Raw genomic sequence first — 16,085 nt, forward strand, 5'->3', positions numbered from 1 at the left:
CTATTCAATTGAGGGAGGTAAAAACTGACATTAGCACCTGTCTGCGTCTCTTCGCGGTCTTCTTTTGTAAACCTGCAAACACTTACCTTTTGCACTGCGGGCTACAAAAGTCGTCAAGTCATCTGAGAACGTGCGCGCGCGCACGTGCACACCGACACAATATCAAACATACACGGCAACACTTTGAAACACAAATGAGGATGTGCATAGGTGGGACAGGATCTGGTTTTAAGCACGTGACCAATTCCCGCCTCGCGTCCATTACTACAAATGATCAGCACGTGAACATTAAACACTGTCAAGACAAAACAGCAGATGAAGATTATCCAGTATTTGGAATGTTGGGTTACAATTAAAAAGCGTTACAGCAGAGGTCCCTTATTACAATTTACAATGTCTTGGAATGACATTCTGTGCAGTTTGAAATTTGACGACGTGAGGGGCTATTTGAACTAATAAAAACATGCATGTTGTAATTAAAACAACAACAACAAAAGAATTGGACAAACCCAACAAAAAGGCACATGGAAAAATGATAACAAAGGAGTCTAACATTTCAACAATACAGGGAGAATTGAGTGGACAAACAGAAGTGGGGAAAGGTTCGCTGCTTGGCGTTTTCACATTTCTAAAACTGACAAAAACTCATTACTTACTTTACACCCAACATTTGGATTGCAACCTAAAAGTCTATGGCATAAAATATATATACAAAGAACTGAACAGGAGTGGACTCAGCAGCAGCTTGATGTAATTTATAGTGGACATGATTTAACTTATGCGAGGAGGGAACCCGATTTGCAAACGAACCTTGTGGTGCCTCCTCAGCCCAAGTACACACAAAACATCCAAAAACCACAAAAAGATGCATTATTCGGATCCTGCTCAAAATGACCACGTCAGGACAAATCTACATATTTGCCATTGTAAAAATTGTACATTCATTCTTACCTCGTCAATAAAAGGCATCGACTACAACAGAGTTCATATGATAAACACTTTACAGTACATTTAATATAAATGAGCCAGTTCCAACCGTGTGTACCTCAGTAAACATGTTTTATTACACCAACTAGTTTGAATCAAAAGCAGAGACACGCATAATCATTCTAAGCATGACAAGAAATGAGGACAAACGAGGGAGGGGGCAGGAAGGGGGGGGGCGGCAAATTCATGTAGCCTTGATAAAAAACTGCTCTCTAAAGTGCGTGTACACAGCACAGCGCGCAGAAAACAAACCGATGTCTTCTTTTAAAGAGGAGAAGGTGGGGTGGGCGGTCGCAGTTGGTTGCGAGAGACAGACAAAAAAAATCACGTCAAATAAAACACCATAAAAACAAAAAGATTTCCAATTACCATGAGAAGATGTTTGAATGGGCTTACACACACGCGGGGGCGTCTCCTGCATCCACTCTGCGCACTAGATGAACAGAGGGAACGCCGGGACGAGGAGATGGAAGGATGGCGGCGGGGGAGGACGAGGCGTCGTTTGTCCACTCGTGCAGGTGGTGCGAGGTGGTGGTGGTGGTGGTGGGGGGGGTTGAAGTTCATCCTCCTTTTGTCCATCCGTCCATTGGTGTTAGTGAGCTGAAAGGTGTCAAAATGGAGGGTGGAGTTTGGTCTCGAGGTAGCGCAACAGTCAACACTCCCCCCTCACCAGACAGCTTCAATACTACACACATATTGACGTTTCGGAACCAGGGATGGCCGAGTACCGATACCAGACCTTATTTCAAGGTATCGGTACTTGCGATGGCGGCTGATACCAGTATGGGTTGCCCCCTTGTGGCCGTTTTAGAGCACAAACAAGGAAATAGACAGTATTTTCATGTCAATTGAAAGAAAAATGCTAAATGTTTTTTTTTTTATTTCCCTTTTAGAGAAATTTTTCTGTATTAAAAGTACTAGCAGTATTGGTATCGGTGAAAACTCAATCGTTAAGTACTGGTATCAGTCTGGAAAAAGGTGGTATTGAACATCCATCATTTTTAAGATACATTTTATACACACACACACGCACACACAAAGTCTGTGATGCAAACAACAATTGTTCAAGCCTGTTTAACGTCATTACGGCCGTAATAGCAAATATTGTACATTCTTGAGTGGAATTTGATAACGGCTGACTTGTACAACTCAATACAGCAACATTGTCTTGTCCACTTACAAAGATGATTTGCTCCATTTTGAGAGCTGTCAACTCCGTGTTTATCATTGTGATTAGCGGATGACAGGATGTAAACAAAAATCTCTCTGTATAGGATGCGGTCAAGTTTTGGGCTCGAAGCAATTAGTCGACGAGCTTCATTTTCGTCACTCTAATGTTATGTCTTGAAAAACAAAACCGCACGGGGGCTCCTCCTAATCACAACTGCAAATAGCATAATGCAACAATTATTACTCATTCAACATTTAGGGCATATCAGATTTGCATGACTGCAATTGTGACTGGAAATGTGCCCCCCCCTTCCCCTTTTTTTTATTTTTATTTATTTATCTGGTGCACCTTATGCAAATGAGCTCCTCACATATAATACATACAACAATGGTAAGCAACAAGGCCCCCCCCCCCCCTCTCAAAGTGGTCATGATTATTTGTAAAACTTTTTTTTTCTTTTTGCCCCACGTCTGGCAATTCCCCCCCGAAAATTGATCGTACCAGAAATAATACTTTGTGTCGTTAATATGACAGCCATAGCGGCTCAGACTACAAAAAACACAACCATGCAATCAGCCAAACTACCTTTTTACAAAAACACACACAAAAAAAATATATAAATATTTACCGCCATATGATCGAAACAGTGAAAAATTAAGCTCTGTGCGAAAAAGCCCTCCATCACACATTGATGCCAAATTTTTCCCCTCAAAAACGACAAATTAAAAATAAAGAGAATCCTGTCATGTTTCAAAAGGTTTCCCTTCAAAACGGACACAAACACGTCCCCAGTTTCAATCAGCATCAGTTTGACACGGCTGGAAACACGGCTTTGCTGCAGACGGGCTAACATTGACGCGACTGCGCAGCCACAATGAATCGGTTTCACACAAATTTGGACCAAAACGACAACAAAGGGGCCAAACCAGTGATGCGATACCGTCAAATTGGGTCAACTTCAAGTGATTGACAACACATTTCACAGCAGCACCATCAAACGGTTCAAAATCTGAATTCACACAATTGTTGTTGTAGTCCCTGTGACGCAAGTGGCTCAGCACGCATGAGAAAGTTCCGTTTATGTTGTTCTTTCACAGAGCAACCAGACGGATTTTTTGGGGTTTTGACCTTGATGAGCTGATGTGAAAACAAATAAAAAAAATACAAATACAATTGCGCACTTCCTTTTGGCAAAGTGCTCCCAATCAACACCAGCAAAGGTAAGACTGCGGTGAGTGCGTCACAGGGACTACATTGCAGAACAGGGTCAAAAAAGTGGACATGAGGATATGGAGCAACCCGATGAACAAAAACAGCCACGGAATTTGCTCATCAACAAACAATAAGCAACAGATCGATGTATGTGACAGTTTTTCTCTGTAAACGTACGGCGTTTGCGATAAACCTCGGCGTTTTCAAATCGCATCCTTGGCAGAGACGCCACACAAGCGTCAAATCAATGTCTTCGTGTGTGAGCGCAGCCAAGCACGTCGTGAAAACGACGCGCGTGACCTTTTGTCCACGGAGGATCTCTCGTCGAAGCCACTGCAGTGGATCAACAGTGCTACGTACTTCCAAGTTCTTAATTCTCTGGTCGGAACGTCAACGTCAGAAACTGACAACACTTTGCACACCCTTTTGGATTTGGAAATTGCATTTCAATGGCAAGAGGTTCTCCGTGGACACAAAGTCATGCAAAATTTGGATTGATTACGTTCCCACCGACCGGCAGCTGACGTTCGTTCACAGCACATGAAAGGCTAGAAACAAAAGTTACGACATGACATTCTTTTGACATTGAACTGGCGCCACTTGGGCAACTCCATCATCAACAGGCTGCATGAATATACACACGTCATTACACACATTGTTGGGCAAATGTGTACAAAAATGGATTATTTCAACGTTACAGAACAATATTTAGAGGACACGGATTGAGCCGCGACAGCCAATCACGGGAGTTTATGACAAAAAAAAAGCAGCACGTTCAATCGTGTGCTGTCGGGTGGCTTTCTTACGCTTCACATTAGCAGAATCATTCAAACAGAAGCAAAACAGAAAACAACTGCCAAATGAGCAGCAGCATTCACTTCCGTGGGTCATTTGACAGATTAGCGGCCTTTTATATTTCATAAAGGGCCTTGCGACAGGGAACTTAAAAAAAAAAAAATCTGCCAGAATAAAATGGAGGCCAGCGATTTACAGCCGGGACGCAACGACTGCATGTAATGTCAATAAAACACATGGAAATGAGGACAAAACAAAAAGGACACAAAATTGTATGTAGTCATGTGTCATGATAAAAAAATATTTCTAGCATGTTTTTTCCCCCACAATCGTACACTTTCGAAATGCGTTTCAGTCGCTCACTTTTAAATGACCGTCGGAGAAACGCGTCGGCCGGCTGGCATTATTTGCTGCTCAAATCCAAAATGAAGATTTGTGACAATCTTAGCTATGATGCCGCTCAAAATGATCTCAATGTGACTTTGGTGACGAAGCAGCCTGAAATGCCGGCAGACCACAAATTGCAAAGATATTTTCAGATACTGAAAGAGTTGCATAAAAAAAAAAAAATTGACAATGGTCGCATTTGCACTTCATCAAATTCAAGAGCAAAAATGGTTCCATTTTAAGAGGACACTTACTCACCTTGCACTTACCTGCCAAATGTCAAAGCTTCTTTCTTCATTTCCCCATCAGAGTTATCAAAGTTGAAGTCATTCAATTTTACTAGGGATTCTTTTTTTTAAATACCGATCGTGGTGGGACCCACCTTACTTGTCCATCAGCGGTGTCGATACTCCCTCTCCCTCTCCCTCTCGCGGTCTCGGTCGCGATCCCGCTCACGGTGGCGGTCCCGCTCACGGCTGCGTTCGCGGTAATAGTCCTCGTGGCGCTCGCGGCTGCGAGACTTATGGCGCCTGCTTTTTTCCCTCGAGCGGCTGTGGTCGCGTTCTCTGGAACGCTCTCGCCTGCGGGAGGGAATAATCGGGCGCTAAATCAGATTTGGAATTCGTGAGAGTCAAATTCAGGCAAAACGTGATCTTGACCTGGTGGAGCCGTAACTTTTGGACTCGATTCCGTGGAGGCAGTCCTGGAGAGAGCTTATGAGGACCTTGCAGCGGTCATCCGCCGATACTTTGGACTGCTTAATCAGACTGATGGCGGTGACCAACGTCTCGATGGCGCTGCCGTAGTCCGCTGAACGCGAGAGATGACGTTAGCTTTGCCGCCAATCACTTCCTGGCTGGAATCATGCTTGCCGCTACCTGCACTGGCATCCGACACCGCTCTGGATATGGCGCTGGAGGAGATGGCGCGGTTTCGGTTCATGATCTCCTCAAACTCCGCCTCGCTCAGAGGGGTCCGGGATGACTCCATGTCCCTGGGAGTTCACACACACACAAAGGTTTCATCACAATATAAATGACATTTTTTTAAATCTTTTTTTTATTACTCACCGGCCTCCAGGACCGTAGTCTCCTCGCTCATATGGCGGTGGACGTCCATACGGATCATTTGGTCCAGGGGGGCCCCTGCTGTCATTGGGGGGCATGTTGTTGCCACCCGGCGGGGGGAAGAAGGCGGGATTCACGTGAGGAGCAGGTGGCGGCCCGCCAGGCGGAGGCCCTCCCAAGTGAGGAGGTGGAGCCAGGGCCAAGGGGGGGCCGATGGGGCCAGGGGGACGCGGCGGGAATGGTCCTGGGGGTGGGGGGCCTTGCTGGGGTGGCGGCGGTCCAGGAGGTGGACCGTAGCCAGGGGGCGGGGGGCCGGGAGGCAGGGGTCCTAAAGGCGGCTGTCCGAACTGACCTGGGAAGAGAACAGGGGGAGGAAGCCTGTCTCCACGATTGGGAGGGCCGAGGGGAGGGGGGAGGCCCTGGCCGGGAGGTGGTCCTGGGGGCCCGGGGGGGCCAGGAGGGGGACGTGGGGGGCCCTGCATCCCGCCTAAAAACAATATGGGGCACAAAAGAAAAGAGATGGTAGGTTATGACGGACACACGCAACCTTTCGTAGGGAATGCAAGTCTGCTGGCTAGAAAGATTTTTAAAAAATGGGGAAAAAAAGTTGGAATAAGAATTTCTACACTTCATGATGGCAGATTGAAAGACAGATGACTGGCCCACATTCATTACTGCAAACAGTACTTTGCACATGAAAAACATTCAGGCTTTGATGCATGGCTGGACTTTGAGGTCAATGGATGCAATCAGTCAAATCAAAGCGAGGCGTTTCACCTCTGTCACGCCAGCTCCCGGGATTGAAATTCATATCCAGGTGGCCATCTTGGTGCCTAATCAGATCAGGTCTCATCCCTGAGCCTAACGGGAGGAGAAAGCAAACCAATCACTCAACTTTCCCCCTTCATCGTGAAGTGCCGGCCACTAGGGGGCAGAAAAGAAGCAAGTTCTTTCCTACTGGAAGCAAGCGAGCCGCCACACAAGATTGCAAGTTTACAAAGAGTTGCAAGAGTGAGAGCTCAAGCAGAGGAATGTTTAAGTGCAGCTGGGGAAGAATTACTTATTTGCTGGAGGCAAAGAGGTCAAAACAAGCCACATGGGGGATGAAGCCTTTGCACAGAAAAAGAGGTCAAATATTCCCCACGAGAAACACAGTAACGGTAAGAAACGGGCCTTAAAGTCGCCCGAGCACATTGCCAGAAAGAAAAAAAAAAGATTTTGTTTTAAAATGTGCTGTTCAATCACCAGGCATGAAAACAGGTAAGGGGAGAAAAAGGTGCGAAGCACAGCCGCACTGGGACCAAAACGCCTCGTCAGCGGAGGGAACAATACATCGGTCACGTTATGCGGTAAAAGAGCATTTGTGTGGGATTGTTCAATTCCTTTAACATTGGCGCTAGTGATGTTTTATAAACAAATATTATTTTGTATTATATATACAATGCGTGTAATAGTTGTGGTTTTAGTTTTACAGCAATTGGGGTTTCATTAAACCGTTTGAAGGACACTTAGCGACAGCCGAATTACATACGGAGCATCCGTAACGCAACCACGCGGCGCATTTTGATGATGTCGTCGCTTTGCGACTGTTGTTGGCAGCCGGGTTGCCTTTTCCGCCAAATTAAAACTCGTTTACAGTGTATTCAGCCGGGTTTTATCCTTGTCGTCTCGTCCAACTAGAGAAAACCTGGCGCCCTCGGACAAAATATAACCGCGTAACCCTAACGGAGCGCAAGATCAATACTGATATGGCTTGCAAATCGGAGCGCTCGGAACAAACAACTTTCTCTTCCGTCGTATGTCTAAAGGAGAAGTCTAGGTACAACTAACTAACCAGGGAAGTGTGGGGGCGGCCCACCGGGCCCGACACCACCCGGGAAGCGGTCTCCTCCAGGGCCGCCAGGCGGTCCTGGAAACCTGCCGCGACTTCCCCGACTGCCCATCGGAAACCCGGCACGGCCTCCGCCTGGAGGACCGGCCTTACCTTCACCCGACATCTGGCCCGACTGGGTACCTGCGCGAGGCAAAATTAAGTTTTGATTTGAAAGTTAAGTTCTGGTTCTGTGTATGATAGCTCAAGAATTGGACTTACTGTGCTTACTTTTACGGGACTGCATCTCGAATTGGCTGAGAGATTGCTTGTTGCACGGTGCCACAATGGGATTGAGACCGTGCAACTCTCTCTTGGACAAAAGATCCATTAGCTTCCTGGATGAGCCCTCTGAGCCCACACATACCAGGGCAAACCTGGCAGGACAAACACAAGTCAGTGGCCAGACAAAATATTAGCACTTGACCCACAAACGTACCCTTTGGATTGCCCGTTGGCTCTGTTTTCAAAGAACTTGATTTCCAACACATCTGTGATGCCGATTGATCGGATTGCTTCTGTGAGGTCCTCATCTGTAGTCCACTGGATGAAATGACACACAGTTATGATTTAAACTAAAATGAAGAGTTCTCATTGTTCCACTCACCCAAGTCAGGTTCCCGATGTACAGGGCGATCCTCTTCCCCGAGTAGGTGTATACCACACTGGGCGGGGCGGCCTTGCCTCCATCAGAGCCCCCTTGCGCAGGCAGCGCGTCCAAGTATTCGCGGTCTTCTGGCGCATCGCCATTGTTGGCCGACGGGGAGATCACATCATCGTACAGGTCGATCTGGTCGTGAACGGGGTAGTCTGCTTCCTGGAAGGACAGTTTGGTCAAACTTGACATGCTGGGTCTTCGTTCTGGTGTGGAATTTGCATGTACTCCCGGCCCGGGCTCGTGTGTGTTTACGCAATCCAGAAATGTAAACTAAACTGTTCATGGGTGTTAATCTGGTGACCACCCCAGGGTGTACCCCGCCTTTCACCCACAGCTCTAATGTGGATAAACAGTACAGAACATCGGTGGATGCCTTTGACCATAAAGTATTTCAGTCATCCTGAGTTAAACTTTTTTGTTGTTTTTGGGGGGGCGGGAGGGGGTGCACATGAAAATAATTACTACAATATAAAATAGCAACGCTAACAAATGCAGCTTTGTATGCGTAATCTGAGCCATGTTTGAATTATGTTATTACATTATTATTAACACTAGCGCTTCAAAAGCAAACTGACTTTTATGAATAAAACAATAAATGCCCCCCCCCTCCCCCATATGCAAACAGACATAAAAAGGATTGCTGGTTTCGGATCAACAAAAGGGCTCCATTTGTTTTAGTGAAACAACATCAAGCTTAGCGGCGAATAAAGGCGATTTAGTTTGGCTTTGTTAGCCCACCATCGGCCGCCATGCCGAGGCCGCAACTATAACATCAATAGAACAACGACGAGAGCTAGCTTGAATGAAAAAGCATCAAGAATTAAAAGTAAATGTGCATTGAGCGCTGAGTCGGACACGAAGCAGAATTCTATAGATGTATGTTTTGCTAGGCAAGAACGCAACAAGAAACTGCGGGCTTCAAGTTGATAGCACTGCGAATGAAGGCCTGCCTGCGCGCGAGAGGAAATCACTGAGCAACAAAGCAAGACATTTGTCGGTCGCAAAGGGTAACATGGACTGCAAATAAATGTTTACGAACATTGCACAGTGACGCAAAAGGTATTTAAACTGCGATTAAATACCTGGCTGAACTCCTCCTCGACGTCGGCGTAGATATCGATGTGATCTACACCGTCCGCCATTTTCCTCTGGCGCCTCGCTTGCTTCCTTGCTCCACAGAGGCAAGGCAGCAACAATGAGTTAGGAACAGCGCCTCCTTTGGTCATTTTAAGAATGACGACGCACAATAAACACAGTAGTTGACTTTTCATTTCATTTGAGTTTTATTTATTTTAAAACGAGGGCAAAATATAAATACAACGCAAAAGCAGTACAAAAACATAATGGATGCTTGAATGTACAAAACATGGCTTTGTTTATTCGCAATGTGGAGAATGACACAAAGCACAATGTCTAAGTATAATGTCAATAAAAACAAATAAATTCATGTTTTCTGCATGACAGTTGCACATACACACGCACACGCGCTTTATGAATGCCTATTAGGTAGTCAGTCAGGCAATCTGTTGTAAAAACATGCATATTTAAGAAAAGATGATCTGGTAGTGTACAAAAAATACCCTATGATGTCAGATTTACACTATTAATGTACAGGAGGCAACAACATATATACGTTGTTTTTGACCTGCTTAAATGAAATGACATTGTCCATATAATGACGGGTTATTGATCAACTTATCTCATTTCAATTTCATTTTGATGCATCTGTTCAACATTTAGCTATAACATAGGCCAGGGGTCGCCAAGCCAGAGTCCAGAGTCAAATCCTCAACCTCAAAACCGTCTAATGGATGTTAACCAACCATTCAGCCACCGTGCCACCTTAAGTGCAACATTTTGAAATAGTTAAAGGCTATTCATTTTATTTAAAGTTTGACCCTGACACCAAGAAGATATAAGTTAGACATCGGTGTCTCTCCATTTAGTTTATATTCTACTTCTCGTGTTATCACTTCTATTTATTTATCTACTTGAGATATTTATAAATTTATTTTGTGTCATTGCGCACCTGTCTTTATTGCATGGCTGATTTTGACTCCATGTGCAACACTTTGTATGCAGCGAATGGTTGTTTTAAAGTGTTTTATAAATAAAATTGAATCGAGTTGAGTTGAGCTCGACGATGTGAAACGCATGACCGTATGCAATTCCGCGCGAAGGTAAATCAGAAACTCATTACTACCCTATGGGCTCCATTACATTCACTCGTGTGATTCATAATTCATTCCGCGTGAGTCACGGCAGCCACCTGCTTCTCTTTAGTCCCCTTTTCATTTGGAGATACAAGGTGGTGGAAGAGAATGGAACTAATGGAGTCGTATCCATGGCAACACCTGCCAATTTTCAGCACTTGACCAAGGGAGGGAATAGTTCTTCGGGTTGTCAGGAACAAAATAACGAGACTTCGGTGTACTAAATATATATATATATATATATATATATATATATATATATATATATATATATATAAATAAATCCACTTGTGGAATCATCGAGGTCACAACCTGGAGAAGAACGAGGCGATGGAAGGACAAACAAGGAAGAGGAAGGCAGAGAGGGATGCGGCGGACGCTCCTCCACAGTCGTTTGCATTCTCCTGAAAGACAAGTTGCGTCACTGTGAGTTTAAAAATACACAAATCATTATCTTTATTACTTGAGGGTGGTAAGCGTGGCACGACTCGGGACGTCTGCGGATTTTCTGGGAACGCATCCGCTCGCACTTCACCGACGAGTTATGTTCAGTGGAGGGTCAAGGATAGGAAGCGCATGCAGTAAATACACAGCGAATCATATAACAGACAACAAAAATGTTTTTTTTTTATATGGGAAATTGAAATCCATACTATTTAACTTTATAAAATCATATCGTAAGAACATGACTAAATAGAATTTTAAGAAAAAAAAGAATCATTGCCCAAGTATAGTTGAGTTGTAATGAACTTTCAGAACAATTTTGCTATTATCTAGGTACTTTTTTACGCGGTACTCGGTGTGAAAGGTTTGAGAAGGATTGGTAATAATGGAATGGAATGAAAGTGGAGAATGAGTAAGGAAAGGATATATTTGACTTCTTTGGGCTCCATGGTGAGAGGTGAGTACTGTCTGGAGCAGTCGCAGTCGGCCTGAACGACCAGCATCAGCAGGTTGCTCTGCGGGATCTGCTGCACCACAAACATCCTGCAACGCACACGTCGACACAAACATTCAAACGTCCAGCAGTTAACGGGAATGTTATTGTCATGCCACAGCTGTACTCAAGAGGGCGCTCATCACACTCTATACTACACCTCTTCAACTTGTTCCTTTTTCCGCTCACTTGTTTTGACTCAGGCACTCCTCCCCTGCTCTATTTACCTTTTTTTTTTTAATACTTTGCTCACACGTACCACTCACCATGCGCTTCATATAATCTCACGCACCCTCATCTAATCCTGTTTTTGCCCACTTATTTCCATCCTTGCGGTTATATAAATACAGGCAGAAGCATAGAAAATGGATTTTAGCGGGACATTTTTTTTTGGTATAAAACCGGACGTGGGTTTAGCGAAGAGCTGCAATGCGGGATTATATCTATGCGAGTGTGTGAACTTTCTTTTGGCAGCGTCCACACTTGATGATGCTGTTGGTCTCTTTGACCGACGGCTCGTAGACAAAGCTGGGGTACTCGGTGTCGCACGGCTGCAGGATGTCCCCCTTTTTCTTGTGCACGGAGGCTGGAGGAGAATAAAGAAAGGTCAAGGTTGCCATCCTAAGACAGCGTTTTGATTTACGAGCTACATTTACAATGTCGTCACTTTTGTGTACTCTATATGAAACAATGAGACTCCAACATTTTGCAATGACTAAGATTTATCTTGGTGTTTCAGAGTACAGTATACAGCATTCACAGAATGATCCCCACCCCCCGCCCTTGTGTGAACTCACCATCTGCAAAGTGCTCCGTGTGCCAGAATCCACAGATATTAAACTCAAGGAGAAACCTTGTGAAGTGGAGAAAAGAGAAGAGTGGACAGAAGGGGGGTTGGGGGGTGAGTTGGTGGTCAATTAGCCACTCCGTCATTACAATCTCTCTAGCAGATTGCACTGTTTTTCCATAACTGGGCCATGACCCAAAGTTCTGTCAGGGGAATGCACTCAACTGCTTTACATTCAGGATAATGTGCATCAATGCATCGAATACAAATGAATTACAAATAAAAGAAAATCCCTTTATTAGATTATACATTTGGGCATATGCCAATTAAAGAACTGCGTTGCTTGTTGCTAGTAGCAACACTTACAGTAGGAAGTTGGAAAGGAACCACTTGAGGGCGGATGCCAAAGCGTAGAACGACTAGAAGGGGGAAAAAAAAAGATGATAATGGAATTAATCTGATAAATCATGCAGATCTCTATCTGTAGATCGATAAACAGTATTTACATACACTGAGAAGTGGCCGGGCACTGCTGGTGGAGTGTACGTTCATCTTACACATGGCCTGATAGTCAAACAGAGACACCCTAAGGAAATACAAAGTGAGTATTTACATCTATTTGACCTCTTAACTGCACTGTACATTTGGCAAAAGCATAACCCGGCAAAATAGAAGGAATGTCAATCACTCGGATACAAAAAATGCACATATTTGCGGTTGCGCACGCGCGGAGAGCGCTGCCTACGCAATGTCTTGTGGCAAACGACGCGCGATCAAATCTTTTAGCTGCTTCCAAAATAGCGCGTCGCTCCTGAGACGTCAGGCTCAAAAGATGCGCATGAGGAAGGATGGAGGATGGGGAGGGAAAGACGCTCAATCAGCGCAGAATATTTAGCACATGCATACAAGGTATACTGTAAAAACAAAACATTCTTATCCAAAACCCAAAAATAGTTTGGAAGCAGTTTTCAGTTAAAAACTGGAAAACTGGCGACCGTGGCTCAGGGGTAGAGATGGTCGTCCGGTAACCAGAAAGTTGGTTGTTCGATTCCCACTCCCCCCCCAAGTCATGTGTCGTTGTGTCTTTGGGCAAAACGCTTCACACTGGTGTAAGGAAGCTGCGAATGTTTGGTGGTATCACCATACGATAATTGTCACCATATTGTGGGGGGGGTTGGCGATATTAAAAAAAGGTCGTAATATTGTAAAAAAAAAAAAAAAAAAAAAAAAAAAAGCTAAACACTTTAACACATTATGTTCCCCTTCATCTGACCATTAGCGTGGATTTTAAATATAGAAGGGCCAAAACTGACCTTGTGAAAATTAAACTGCACTAAAAAACTAGCCACCAGAGGGTGCTAGAACTGCACAAATGGAAATCAACCTGACCTTTTTTTTTTTTTTAACAGATGTTCCGCTTTTAATATCGTGACTTGACGACGACGATATTGTGGGGGAGTTTTAATATCGCAATATCACAATATTGCCATGAAATTTACATCCCGACCGTAGTGTGCATGCTCCTGCGTGCTTTTAATGTTATTCTTTGACCACTAGATGGCGCTAGGGATCACTGAATGTCCCTTTATAATATCGATTTTTCCCCCCCTTTTTGACCGTCACTATTGTTGACGTTTTGGTACAAGACAAAAAAAAGGTTTATCCGTCAGGATTTGAAAGATTTTCATAAAAAATATTCAAACTAGACATATAACAATATGGTGTCAAATTGTTCAATCCCCATCAGTGGTTGATGCTACCTTTTGAACATGCCCATTCGGATCAGCGTGGTCATGACCGCGCCGTCAACTTCGCCAAAGAACTTTCCGGCCTGTCAGCAAAGACACAAAATGCGGACGGAGCGTTTACAGCAGGTTTTACAGTTTGACAACAGTTCCACGTCCGTGGGATATTGCTCGACTTTTGAGTGTGCGTGAACTGACGTCAGCTTGCTGTTTGGAAATGAGGACGAAGCCATTATTGTCAATCACGTAGCACTCCATATCCTGCAAGCAGAGGCAGACGAGACCGAAAAGGCAATTACGACTGTCGTAATGAGCTGCCATTACATGCAAATGATACACAACAGACAAATAAGCTCTTTCAACTCGGACTGCGATGCGCATAGCGGGAGGTTGACATCTTCCTGAGACAACAAGCAAGGAGGAGGTAAGTGGGTGGGCGGCGGGCTACACTCACAAAGCTGTCACAGCGAAGAGGACAAATTCCTTCCACGTCAGAGCACTGCGGGATGAGAAGAGAAAAAAGTCATGGCAATGTTCCGTAGCAGTCAAGCTGAGGTGCAAAAAGACAGGTGAGTTCGTGTGAAGTCAGGTGTTGATTTGGGCGCCGTGTGACTTAACTCGGGCCCTCTTTTGACGTTCATTTAATTCATTTGTTGCGGCCTATGTGTGTGCGCGTGCAATCTGGTTAAGTGGAGAGTGTGAGGAGGGTTCGACAGAGCTCAGCAGGTGGCGAAGATGTTAAAATGAGGTTTGACAGCACGAGGGGAAGTGATAACATCACTTACGTCAGTGTCGTTTGGCTGCAAAGACACAAACACGGAAGAGAAATAAGCATCACTTGATTAATAATGACAATGTGAGCCAGATGTTATCAAATATATCACACACACACACACAAAAATGCTGCACAGCTACCCACTCTTTGTTGTTGTTGTTTGGTTTTAAGACAGTATTATGTTAGCGAGGCCATTGAGGAAATATGAAGGAATCGAAATATGAAAAATGACTGGTAAATTGGCATTAACTCTTTGACTGCCAGACGTTTTCAGAAACGGGATGTCGCCAGTGCCAGCCGATTTAAGCATTTTTGACTGATCTTTCAAGGTCCACAGAAAATGATGTTTGGACTATGGAAACACACACACTACCAAATGAAAGATTGGACTCTCATCTTTCATCAGAAAAAAAAGTTTGTTTCTACCTTATTCCATTTTTCAGTAATCAACAATAGAAAATGGTTAGTTTCACCTCTGTTTTGAAAAAAAACGTCTTTTAACGTCTTTGGCACTCCTCCATAGGATTTTACTGAACGTTATTTAACGTTTTTGGCAGTCAAAGAGTTAACATTAGCTACACCTGCAACCAATCCAATATGAGAACTATTAAAGAGACTGCATTATCAAGTGTGTTGATAAATCACGTGAAGGCTGTTGCCTCCATTTCCTGCTGCATTTTCATTCTTTAAGCCCCCCCGAGGGTGCTGAGAACTTCAAGTTGACAGAAGAGAGGAAGCACATAAGAAACACACACAAGTGGATCATGTGTGCTGTGAGTGGGCGCACGCACATACACAAATGCTTTGAAAAAAATGATGCATGACATCCGCGTTATGTAAGATCGTGGAGGGGACCTTTCGTCTACTTCTTTGTAATCTGGAGTTTGATTTGCGAGTGCGCCATGAGACGTTGCAGTCAATTATTCAAGCGCCGTCCAGAATGGCGCCTGAAAGCAACAATAACCGCCGGCTCCTCCGTTGATGAGTATGGACACTTTTTGCACAGATGGCATTTGTTGCCCATCCGGTCCACGCGGGACACGACGCAGACACAACACTACTTACAGGCACATATAGAAAAGTCTCCAAAAGGAAAACGGGAGTGTCACACACGCACTTGGCTTCTGCGTTTGCCATCCATCATTTAAGGGACTGCCACAGGCCTTTAATGCTCTTTTAATCGCTATCTTTGCCACTGTGGGGGCGACGAGGTGGCTGAGCTTTCCAACACCTGCCACATCGAAAAATGCTGCCTTGGAGGTGTGGAAGGACACCTTTTATCAGTCTTTCACAACCAGCCTAAACACTCTTTCACAGCTGGTTGGGTGCTGAAACAAGTCCTAATTTAGGGCTTAAGACATACATTTAATTTCCCATTAAGAAGGAAGAGAAACTTTTCATCACACACTATTAAAAAAGCTGAGACGCCAAAGCAGCCATGCGGAGACGCTCCATGTTTTTATATGCGCGGTTGCATGATG

The 16,085-nt window shown here is 44.5% G+C and overlaps 2 protein-coding genes across 7 annotated transcripts in view; both read right to left on the reverse strand.

Annotated features, from left to right (window-relative positions):
* Positions 1–1,042: 1,042 nt before the first annotated feature.
* On the reverse strand, positions 1,043–9,358 carry cpsf6 (cleavage and polyadenylation specific factor 6). 3 transcript variants are annotated; one of them, XM_077544370.1, is made up of 11 exons: positions 9,230–9,358; positions 8,097–8,306; positions 7,929–8,032; positions 7,721–7,866; positions 7,454–7,633; positions 6,397–6,480; positions 5,623–6,106; positions 5,431–5,546; positions 5,212–5,362; positions 4,935–5,133; positions 1,043–1,587 (listed from the first exon to the last, which is right to left on the reverse strand). In XM_077544370.1, the coding sequence occupies exons 1-10, from the start codon at positions 9,287–9,289 to the stop codon at positions 4,947–4,949; spliced, it is 1,722 nt and encodes a 573-aa protein (XP_077400496.1). In that variant the 5' UTR covers positions 9,290–9,358; the 3' UTR covers positions 1,043–1,587; positions 4,935–4,946. The 3 variants fall into 3 exon arrangements, with proteins under 3 accessions (XP_077400496.1, XP_077400495.1, XP_077400497.1); XM_077544369.1 differs by having other exon boundaries at positions 7,712–7,866; XM_077544371.1 differs by lacking the exon at positions 6,397–6,480.
* Positions 9,359–9,406: 48 nt separating this feature from the next.
* Positions 9,407–16,085, reverse strand: part of cacna2d4a (calcium channel, voltage-dependent, alpha 2/delta subunit 4a) — a 46,835-nt gene continuing 40,156 nt past the window's right edge. For all 4 annotated transcript variants that reach the window (XM_077544365.1, XM_077544367.1, XM_077544366.1 and 1 more), the window contains 11 exons: positions 14,615–14,629; positions 14,284–14,328; positions 14,028–14,090; positions 13,845–13,915; positions 12,595–12,670; positions 12,451–12,503; positions 12,095–12,150; positions 11,761–11,883; positions 11,227–11,345; positions 10,824–10,901; positions 9,407–10,764 (listed from right to left, as the gene is read on the reverse strand). In XM_077544365.1, coding sequence (XP_077400491.1) covers positions 10,666–10,764; positions 10,824–10,901; positions 11,227–11,345; positions 11,761–11,883; positions 12,095–12,150; positions 12,451–12,503; positions 12,595–12,670; positions 13,845–13,915; positions 14,028–14,090; positions 14,284–14,328; positions 14,615–14,629 — 798 coding nt within the window. In that variant the 3' untranslated portion in view covers positions 9,407–10,665. The remainder of the gene's footprint in view (positions 10,765–10,823; positions 10,902–11,226; positions 11,346–11,760; positions 11,884–12,094; positions 12,151–12,450; positions 12,504–12,594; positions 12,671–13,844; positions 13,916–14,027; positions 14,091–14,283; positions 14,329–14,614; positions 14,630–16,085) is intronic.

The sequence above is a fragment of the Vanacampus margaritifer genome, chromosome 15, assembly GCF_051991255.1.
Source record: "Vanacampus margaritifer isolate UIUO_Vmar chromosome 15, RoL_Vmar_1.0, whole genome shotgun sequence".
In the NCBI taxonomy this organism is placed as follows: domain Eukaryota; kingdom Metazoa; phylum Chordata; class Actinopteri; order Syngnathiformes; family Syngnathidae; genus Vanacampus; species Vanacampus margaritifer.